Consider the following 11,582-nt stretch of genomic DNA (forward strand, 5'->3'; position numbering starts at 1 on the left):
TTTAAAACCCAGTGTGGCCCTAACCGGTTTGGCTCAGTGGATAGAGCGTCGGCCTGGGGACTGAAGGGTCCCAGGTTCGATTCCGGTCAAGGGCATGTACCTTGGTTGCAGGCACATACCCAGTGGGAGGTGTGCAGGAGGCAGCTGGTCGATGTTTCTCTGTCATCGATGTTTCTAACTCTCTATCCCTCTCCCTTCCTCTCTGTAAAAATCAATAAAATATAAAATAAATAAATAAATAAATAAAAAATAAAACCCAGTGTGGCTCAGTGGTTGAGTGTCAACCCATGAACCAGGAGTTCACGGTTCAATTCCCAGTTGGGGCACATGCCTACTCGAACCCCAGTAAGTGGCATTACCAGGGGTGGGCAAACTTTTTAACTCGAGGGCCACAATGGGTTCTTAAACTGGACCGGAGGGCCGGAACAAAAGCATGGATGGAGTGTTTGTGTGAACTAATATAAATTCAAAGTAAACATCATTACATAAAAGGGTATGGTCTTTTTTTTTTTTTAGTTTTACTCATTTCAAACGGGCCGGATCCGGCCCGCGGGCCGTAGTTTGCCCACGGCTGCATTAGACCGATGGGTTAACTACTCATATCATCCACATAAAATATATATTAAGCATTTTTTCTTTTTGGAGAAGGGCTGTTTTCCTAGCATTAAGAGATAACTTCATCAGAAAGTCTACCATAATACTGATAATCAAAACCTGCCCTCTTAGATTCTATCTAAACCCTTTGAGTGCCAACCAATATCCTAGGAACTATGCTAAAATTGCCAAGGCATTTTTGCTGATTTTAAAGCAGTTTAGGAAAAAAATTATGAATCGCAAGTAAATGAAGTTACATATTCAAGAACTTAAGGAAACCTTTACTACATTTGTTTTCATCTTTGACATATATTGTTTGCTGACTGTATTATAAAATACTAGTAGGAAAAAAAATTGAACAAGACATATAATGTTAAAATAGAGGGACACCCTTCTCCAATGTCTTCCACAAAATCGTCATCTTCACAGCAAGAATTGACATATTTAGCAATATCATCATCACTAATAAAAGCAGACTTAGAACTGGACGCCATTTCGAAGCTTTAGGGCTACAACATCTGAGTAAACTTCATAAAATCGTAGTACCTGTAAAAACTTAGGCAGATAAATGCCAGTGGTCAATTTTAGAACTACAAACATTTGGCATCATAAGTAATCTGCACTTAGGTGCCATCTGTCAATAAAGAGTGAACTACTAGCATCTAATAGTGACACTGCAGGAGGAGCACGATAGCGCTCCTGGAACTTTTGGCGAAAGGAGCACAATCGCACTCCCCGGCACTCTAGGGGTGAAAATTCAACTTAGGGTTCCTTTTTCAACTACTTAGTGTCCAGAATGTATTAAAAATCCATTTACACCACCACATATGAGCAAGACAAAGATCAGGTCATTTCCCAGATTACCCAGAGACTCTGAAGCAGGGAACCATCTGATAGAGATGTGACTATACCTGGTAAATGTCAAAACACTATATCCTCATGTCGTACTAAGAAATAATTACCCCAACAAGTGCTGCCCAGTCCCAATCTAGCGTTTCTTCATTACCTTTAATAGTTGACAAATAAAACGAAATAACAGAGATGAGAGACCAAAAATAATTCTTCAGCTAGACAACTGTAAATAAATCGTCATAACAAGATTTAGGAAGAAGAGATAACTCTGAAAATTTGGCTATCCAGGAAAATATGTAAATCCTATTTTCAATTAAGGAGAAAATCTCCAAATTGGGATACAAAAGATACTTAAAAATGAAGTCTAAAATAACAAAAGTAGTAAGAGCACCTAGCTACACTTAATATTTTGTCTTCATTCAAATAAATCACTTCTACAGTACTGAAAGAACCTGTAATAAGAAATACAAACACAAAAGATAAATATTTCTTTTCCTTTCAACTTTCCATAACATTCAGTGGCTTTTCTGGATACCATTTCAAGTCCCCACTTCTTTTTTTTTTTTTTTAATATATTTTATTGGTTTTTTACAGAGAGGAAGGGAGAAGGATAGAGAGTAAGAAATATTGGTGAGAGAAACATCAATCAGCTGCCTCCTGCACACCTCCTACTGGGGATGTGCTCGCAACCAAGGTACATGCCCTTGACCGGAATCGAACCTGGGACCTTTCAGTCCGCAGGCCGAAGCTCTATCCACTGAGCCAAACCGGTTAGGGCAAGTCCCCACTTCTTATACTCCCTGTTCTTCACCTAGAAACATTAGTTTCGACTTTGTCCACATATCGGTAGGCAGCTGGCTGTGCCCCTCCTGTCCACTCTCCACCAATTCAATTAAAAATTAGTTGCTAGTAAAATTCATTAGAAGTCAGGAAACAAATGTTTCCTCAATTTTTAAAAGAACCGGAGAGAGCATATAGTACAATCCATAGAAGATCCATACCAGCTATCTTCAAATGCTGAAGTGTTATCATGTAGCAGAAGTCTAAGTTGTTCCAGGAAACAAAGTATATATTAAACAGTGGTGCTGTACCTCAAACATTAAGAACGTGTACAGCTCAGCACCCATGAACCAGAAAGTCGCGGTTAGATTCCCGGGCAAGGCAAATGCCTGGGTTTCAGGCTCTATTCCTCATTAGGGGTTGTGCAGGAGGCAGCCAATGGATGATTCTCTCTCATCATTAATGTTTCTATCTCTCTCACTCTCCCTTTCTCTCTTTGAACTTAAAAAAAAGTGTCCAAAATTGAAAGATTTTCATTGAGAAATGAGCATTCCACACGCCCTAGAAAACTTATTAATGCAGAAGCTGAATGAACACCTACCTATCCAGATAGCAGGATTTCTGAATACTAAAAACAGTAAAAGGATGCCAAGTTAGAAGCTACCTAAGGTCCAACAGTAAGATAATTTTTCAAGCTGGTAAGTAACAAGGAGTTTAATCCGACAAGACTTTTTTGCCCAACAAAAAAAAAAGGAAAAATGATATAAAATAATCCTGTAAAAACCCTTATTCCTTGTCCATGGCTGTAATTATGCAGTTAAGTGTGAATGAATGGAAGCAAGCTGACCCTAGCAGGAAAACAAAAAGTTCAATGTTAAAGAGTCTCAGCATCGTTGACTTTGAATTATATTTTAAAAGTCTAAAGCGTACCCTGGCTGGTTTGGTTCAGTAGTTTAGAGCATCGGAGCCATAGACTGAAAGGGTCACTATGTCTCTCTCACATTGATATTTCTCTCTCCCCGTCCCCTCCACTCTCACTCTTAAAAAAAAAAAAAAATCAATGGGAAAAATATCCTCAGGTGAGAATATCTATATCCTATGTAATAAAAGGCTAATATGCAAATTGACCAAATGGCACAAAGACCAGTCGCTATGACTTGCACTGGCCACCAGAGGGCAGATGCTCAACGCAGGAGCTGCCCCCTGGTGGTCAGTGCGCTCCCACAGGGGGAGCGCTGCTCACCCAGAAGCCAGGCTCACAGCTGGGAGCACAGCAGCGATGGCAGGAGCCTCTCCTGCCACCACAGCAGCACTAAGGACCCCTCGGGGGATGTCCGACTGCTGGCTTAGGCCCGCTCCCCCCAAATGTCATGCACCTGGACTCTAGCATATATATAAAAGGCTAAGTGACCAACTGGCTGGCCAGCCAGTACATACAATGCATACTAGAAACTTAAAAATAAATGTTGACTCACACATGCACGATACATATAAAGCTCTTGCTGGTGCCAACCGTACGTGTTTCGATCTATCATTGTCGATCATGAATTTGGTTGTTTTTGTTGACATTCTGAAGCTGAAAGAAAGCAGCAGCATCAACAGAACATGTCTGAAGACCAACTATTGGCATCTGACATTGGCCTCCCATCTAAGTTAATTCGAAGACAGTGTACCATGATGCCAGCATTTGCGATAACTATTAGTAAATCACAAGGACAAACTCTAGACAGGGTAGGAATATTCCTAGCTGAACCCGTTTTTGGACATGGTCAGTTAGTTACATGTTGCTTTCTTTCAAATTCAAAGAGCGTGTGACGTTAACATTGTAAATACTTCACAAGGGAAATTAGTCAAGCACTCTGAAAATGTTTTTATTCTTAATGTGGTATACAGGGGACTATTAGAATAAGTTTAATCAATTTATCAGTCACTTTTTTATCAGTGTTGTTTTTTTATATCATGTTTTGTTGTTTTTAATATCATGTCTGTTGCTATATATTATTTATTAATCAATTTATATATTATTTTCATATACATTTTACTAATTTTCTTTCACCTCTGACACTTATATTATAGAGAAAGGGTAAATAGCAATATTAAAATATTTCATATTAATTTCCTTTCAAAGTGACAAATCCGTGCACCAGGCCACTAGTATAGAGTGTGAGAGAGAGTGTGTGTGTGTGTGTGTGTGTGTGTGTGTGTAAAGTCCAAAGCTGTGCATTTGAAAAGCAAATAATCATTTATAATCTTAAAGGTTATATAATCTTTTTAATTAGTTGCTTTAATCCAGCTACTCATTAGAATACGTCAGTACAACCAAATGATTTACTCTCAGTGTAAAAAGGTGTGAGTTGCAATTTATTTAAAATTAATATCTAAAGGGTTTTTCCCAATGAATAAAGTGTATTTCAGTTATTTCTATTTGGATAACAGCATTTAGGGGCAAGCAATGAAATTTCTAGTAATTTATAATTGCGCAGATACCAAGAATTGGCAATTTCTTTCTTCCTAAGACTATTCACAAATCTTGCTGACACTACTAGATTTTTAAAAATATGTATATACTGATTTCAGAAAGGAAGAGGGAGAGAGAGATATAAACATCAATGATGAAAGAGAATCATTGATCAGCTGCCTCCTGCATGACCCCACTGGGGGAATGAACTCATAACCTGGGCTTGTACCCTGACTGGGAATGGAACCATGACCTCCTGGTCAATGCTCAGCCACACAGGCCAGGCACACTACCTAGATTTTAAAATAAGTGTGCTCTGCTCGCCTACTCATTAACTCTACTCACTTAAAAAAAAATCATTTAGGAAAAAATGCTGTTTTAATAAAAAATAAAATAAAATAAAACAACAACACAAGTTGCCCTAAGCCGTTTGACTCAGTGGATAGAGCGGTGGCTTGCGGACTGAAGGGTCCCGGTTCAATTCCAGTCAAGGGCATATGCCCGAGTTGGGGGCTTAAACCACAGTAGGGGGCTTGCAGGAAGAAGCCAATCATAGATTCTCTATCACTGATGTTTCTCTTTCTCTCTCCTCCCTTCCTCTCTGAAATCAATAAAATATATTTAAAAACACACACACAAGTTCAACAATAAAGATTTAAGAGTGAAGATGAGGGATGGGGGGTAGAGAAACAACAATAAATAGCTCTATACAAAAAGCATTTCCCCCTCATAGATTAATCTATTTTAACAGGGTTTTGCTGGTGAAGCTACAAATATTTCCTTGTGACTTCATCAAATAGCAAATATTTGGCATATGCCATGAGACACACTATGCTATTAATAGTCTCTACCTTTACCTATTTTGAAGAACATAAGGCAATATAAAAATGTCAAAGAAATACACAGACGATAGGTAACAAAGGAAGTTAAAGGAAACAGACTAATTTAGCTGAGCATGGTCAAAAAGCACACCTGCCCCTTTCCTCAGGAAATATGAAATTCGGAATTCTGCCCAATAAAGTCTATTTCATCTATGGTTTTTTTAAATATATTTTGATTGATTTCAGAGAGGAAGGGAAAGGGAGAGATAGAAACATCAATGATGAGAGAGAATCACTGATGGCTGCCTCCTCCATGCCCCCTACTGGGAACAAGCCTGCAACCCAAGAATATGCCCCGACTAGGAATCGAACTGTGACCTCCTGGTTCATAGGTCAAGGCTCAACCACTGAGCCCTGTGGGCCGGGCTCATCTATGTTTTTACACTTATATTCTACCCACCAAAAACAATGGTATAGCTAGTGTTAAAAATAAATATGCAGAAGCCAAGCACTTTACAATTCCAACTTGAGCTAAACTCTTCGACTACTCCTCGCATTCTTCTCTGCAACATACATACTACTCATTTACTCCAGAAAAAGGAACCAATTACTAACAATTATCCAGAGGCTTGAATATAAGAATTAAGATAGGAAAATTGACATGCCTCCTCCTACTTTTTACTGGTAAGGCTTTTCCCAAATTTTCTGCTCTACAACATACCAAGCTTGAGTAAAGACTATAGTAAATGTTCATTTGGGGCTTACCTATGCATAAAGAGAAACTTCAGAGTTCAACTTAAAAGTTCAATTCATTACACAATGTCCCAACAATACAGGACGTTACCTGTACTGCTAGTCTGAGGACCTCATTATCTGGACAGCCTACAAACGCTAATTCAGCGGTTCTCAACCTGTGGGTCGCAACCCCTTTGGCGGTCGAACGACCCTTTCACAGGGGTCGCCTAAGACTATCCTGCATATCAGATATTTACATTACGATTCATAACAGTAGCAACATTACAGTTATGAAGTAGCAATGAAAATAATTTTATGGTTGGGTCACAACATGAGGAACTGCATTTAAAGGGCCAGAATAAAGGTCTAACAATGAAGAAATGAGAAGCTTTTTCTTTTACTTTCAGCTTTTAAAACAAAAGAACTCTAAAATTGAAGGATTTGAAGTAAAAGGCTTTACTTTACTTGGTGCTACATAAAAAAAGTAAATTTGCCCTAACCGGTTTGGCTCACTGGATAGAGCGTCAGCCTGGGGACTGACGAGTGCCAGGTTCGATTCCGGTCAAGGCCATGTACCTTGGTTGTGGGCACATCCCCAGTAGGGGGTGTGCAGGAGGCAGCTGGTCGATGTTTCTCTCTCATCGACGTTTCTAGCTCTCTATCCCTCTCCTTTCCTCTCTGTAAATAATCAATAAAATATATTTTTTTTAAAAAAGTAAATTTATGCTGCAGAGCATTACAATTCTAATTAGCCCCATAAAACATTACAAGACACATTAAGATTCACCCATTCCAAGCCAGGCCATTTCACACAAGTATCTCAATTTCCTCTCCTGTAAATGAATTGGGTTAAATTGTAAGATGGCTTTAAGCTCTTTTTAAAAAAGTCTTAAATTCTGTAACAGAATGGTAATAAAATAATGGCCATATTGTTTTAGGTTAACCTTTCACAAGTATTTACTAATTTTTTAAAAGATGAAACACTACTAATATTTAATTCTAACTGAAATTTAAGAAATTACATAAAATTATGACAAAGTGTATGCTTAATCTAAGTCACACAAAATGTATTTTCATACCAGTATCTGCCACATAGGAATTATCCTACCGTACAATAATGTGGCTAGGTTAAAACAACCCATTCTCCTTGTAATATTTAGGATTCTGCCTTGATCCCAGAAAAAGATACCCCTATTATCACATGAGGGAATTCACATCTTCTTTTCAAATTCAAATTTAAATACTTCCCTATAGCACACACACAGCACACACAGGCAGGCAGAGAAGAACAAATTAAGCATTATAAATGCCTGTTTCTTCTAAGACATGGTAAATGCAAAACCAAGTAATCTTGTCCTCTGCATTGCAGAGGAATAGTTCGTGCAATCAATGAGAGACTTTAACTGTCAAGAAAAACTTCAGATGTTAGCCCAAAAAAAGATTTTACCTACAAAATGGTTAATAATGTTTTTATTTCAAATACTTAAAAGAAACTCTGTACAACAGCTGCACTGAAAATTCTAAGTAGAGATACACTGCATGCTCTGGTAAGAAATGTTAGCCTAACAAAAGCATCCTTTTTCTGATTATTATTTAACTGCAAAGATATAAAGATCAAGGAGACTTTAGGGAGTGGTATGAAAATCAGCACACTTTAGCTAACACATCTGGTCACATATTGGTTACATAGATGTCAGGCTGTTTTGCAAGAGAACATTGGTTAATCTTTCATCTACCAAAGTCACTAATGTATATTAATCCCATTATATTTACAAAGTGTATAGCAATTGTAAATATTATCTATTAAAACACCCTTTATTCTGCATCATATCTGATTACATCTCACCATATAAATGAGTTCTCTCTTCAGTTAAAATTAAGACTTGATTTCAAAATATCATCTTGCAGCCTTAGCTGGTTTCGCTCAGTGGATAGATAGAGCCTCGGCCTTCGGACTGAAGAGCCCCAGGTTCGATTCCAGTCAAGGGCATATGCCCCAGTTGTGGGATCAATACCCAGTAGGGGGCGTGCGGGAGGCAGCCGATCAATGATTCCCTCTCATCATCGATGTTTCTACTTCCCTCTCCCTCTCTGAAATCAATAAAAATATATTTTTTAAAAAATATTAAAGTTATATAAAAAATCAACTTTCACAGCCTAGGGCCCAATTTTATACCAATACACTGATGAAAACTAGGCAATCACTCAAAATTCATTATTATTTATACTTTAATCAGTTAAAAGATTTGTAAATGGAGTTTTACACTAGGTTAATTTATAGCTGCATTTCTTCTCTCTGCTAAACATTCATGTAATTATTATAAGCCCAAATTTCAAAAACTACCAGGCCATTCAGTTGCATTACATAATAGGACGGTATTTCATCAATGTTAAGTTTGCGTTCTCATTGAACAGATGCTTGGGGTTTCCTCTAATGACTGGGCTTACTAGGAAATTAACAAATAACTTTCTTTTTTAAGTAAAGTGAAATAAAAACTGCAATTATGCCTTAATGTAAGTGATACTACATATCTGGTAGTCATTTTTGTCAGGATACTTGATTTTTAGAACCCATGGAAAATGTCATTTTGTCCAGAAGACAAATACAGCTCAAATATCAGTTGCTAAGTAGACTGAAGTAAAAAGAAATCCAGTTATACACAGTATCTTACTTTATCCCCTAATAGTTTCTAAACGAAGTTCAAAACTAGTTTGTAAAGTAAATCCTATTTTAGGTGTATTAAGAATGCTCACTCCCTATTACAAAAATGAATCACTTCAGTCCTTTCATACACCAAATCATCTAGATATAAAAAAGTATTGAGTTTCTCAAAAGTAAAGCGTCAAGTTTTAATAGTAATTAAGTCACATCAATACTGACAATTTAACTATTTCACAAATAGGTAGCTCCAAGTCTGTGACTTATCAAAAAGCCTCACTTAACTGTAATTTGACCTTTCCGATATCTAGCACCCAAAACACTTAAGACCAGAAAAGATATGAAATACATTTGTTACTTTGTATACTTTCTTAAATACCCATTCAAGGGAATTTTTCAGTACTTACTAGCCTAGTCTATAACCGCTGTAATATTTACATTACTTTTTCCTTTGTAACTTGGGTGGAGGGGCAGAGAGGTGGGCAATGTACAGCATATAGTAATATCAGCCTATGCAGGAGTGACCTGTCATGGTTCAGGCACTCTTAAGGCTTATAAACTAGATTTCTATTTTTTTCCAATACACTTGAACACTAGTCTCTAACAGTCACTTCACAACTAAGCTAGCTATTTATCTGCACCTTTATATTAATACCTTTGAAGAATTATTTTTAGTCATTAAAATATAAATGTCTATACTTAAAATATTACATTTATATTTATCTTTTGATTCCTAAAAGGAATCAAGATTTCCTAGGAAATCTGAAATCATTCAAGCATCAACCAGATTAACAGATTTACTGCTTTAAGGGGTTTTTAAGAGATATCTAAGTCTCAATTTCAAATAGAATGCCAAAAACTAAATCAGATGGCAGACTCAGACCAATACTGGCCTTGGCCAAGGTTATTCTATTACATATTTGAATGTAGCTACTTTACAATTAAAATAGTTTTGTTGCCTTGTTGCTATTCATAAATCTATTACTGCAATCATTTATAATAAACCACACTTGTTTGACAAAACAAAGGGTCAGAAAAAAAGATAGAAATCCATAATTAGAGAGCATCACTCAGTTGAAAATAATGTCCAAGAAATCCAAGTAAAATTCCCAATACTGATGAGACAAAGTATCAAATATAAAAATATTGTTTTAAAATTCAAAAAAGTAAAATGAATCATTAAATGAGCCATTAAAATAAGACCTATATATCATCAGCTTTCTTCAAGCCCAAATTTCCCACAGCTCAAATTTTAGCCTCATCATCTTAAGTAACACTATTAGACGGCTAGCAAAATAAACACTTTTAAATGACTTCCTCAAAATTCAAGGTCATAATCAGTTTTACTAGAGACAGACCAGCAGAAGTTATCAAATCAAAGTTATTTTTCTTTTTAGGGTAAAAGACAAAAAGTTTGCAAAACAGTCACTGATGTAATTACCCCATTTTCTGTACTGAATCTGTTTCTCCCTTTTCACCTCTAATCGTACGAAGGGTGAACTGCATTCCCTCCGCCTAAACCTTCCCTCTATAGACACATGCACACACGTGTGTCCCCCTGAAACAGTTGATACACTGTCCTGGGCTGAAAGCATAAAACAAAAGGCTGCCTTGAAGATGAACCTCATGGTGTGATCTAGAATGACTAAATATTGAATCCAAAATACTGTCGGAGTGGCTCTGGGTTTTTTTCTTGTTTTGTTTTCGGAGGGGGTCGAGGAGGCCAGCCGGGCGGCTGCCCGGTCTCTCCCTCCCCCTCTGCTTTCGCTTTGTGCTCACAATGCAGCTCCAGCAAAGCGCTTCCCTCGCCCCGCAGCCGCCGCCATGTTAGCCGCGTCTCCATGTGCCCAGAGACCTAACGATCGCCTGGACACCCAGGCCCACCCCCCAACGGATCCCAAGCGGTGCCGTCTCCCTCCCGCCCCTCCTCAGGGTCCCCGGGGGACAGAACGCCGCTCCAGGCCGCGTTCTCGGGACCCAGTTGAGCGGGAGGCTCAGGGGGCACCTAGACAATTGAAACAAAGAAGGAAGCGTAGGGGAGCCCATCCGATGGGGGCGGGGGAGCAGACGGGGACCCGCTCACCAGGGGCTGGACGAAAAGGTATTCTAGCTCACGATCCTAAGCACACTCCCTCCCTCGGGGGGCGGGGGGCACTGAACAGGCCTCGAGTGCACAGTAATGGAGCGGACTCCCCCGGCCGGAGGACGCAGGCCGCCCGACTCCACGAGGCAGGCCGTCTGCCGAGTCCTGAGCCCCCAGCCCGGGATCGCGCTTCTCCCCGCTGGCCCTACTCCAGGAATTCGGGCCTCGGTAACCGGGAAAAGGGCCTCACAGTTACATCTGGCGACAGGGCAGATCCCCACCCTAACACTGTCCACTCCCAAAGGCTCCGAGGCCTGGCCCACGGCAGGGGGGCAGTAGCCAGAGTCCACGGGTCAGGTGACAAGCACCTCCCCTGCCAGCCCGTTTTCTGGGCACGAAGCTCCCATTGACTGTGAACTGGAAGCGGGGGGGTGGGGGGGGAGCGGAGGGGCAACGCCGGAGACGGAGGGAAGGATAGAGCAGTCAGGGTCGGAGCATCAAACCCTCCCTCCCCGCCAACTCTCAGCACCTTTTTCTTCTCCAGGTTCCGAAGTTTCTTGTCGATCACCCCGAGAATCTGTTTCATGGCCTCGGTCTGGA

The 11,582-nt window shown here is 39.4% G+C and overlaps 1 protein-coding gene across 5 annotated transcripts in view; it reads right to left on the reverse strand.

The window, feature by feature from the left end:
- Window positions 1-11,576, reverse strand: part of CAPRIN1 (cell cycle associated protein 1) — a 37,959-nt gene extending 26,383 nt beyond the window's left edge. For all 5 annotated transcript variants that reach the window (XM_006756119.2, XM_015559020.1, XM_006756120.2 and 2 more), the window contains exon 1: window positions 11,512-11,576. In XM_006756119.2, coding sequence (XP_006756182.1) covers window positions 11,512-11,568 — 57 coding nt within the window. In that variant the 5' untranslated portion in view covers window positions 11,569-11,576. The remainder of the gene's footprint in view (window positions 1-11,511) is intronic.
- Between the last annotated feature and the right edge of the window lie 6 nt (window positions 11,577-11,582).

This window comes from Myotis davidii, unplaced genomic scaffold (genome assembly GCF_000327345.1).
Source record: "Myotis davidii unplaced genomic scaffold, ASM32734v1 scaffold94, whole genome shotgun sequence".
Lineage (NCBI taxonomy): Eukaryota > Metazoa > Chordata > Mammalia > Chiroptera > Vespertilionidae > Myotis > Myotis davidii.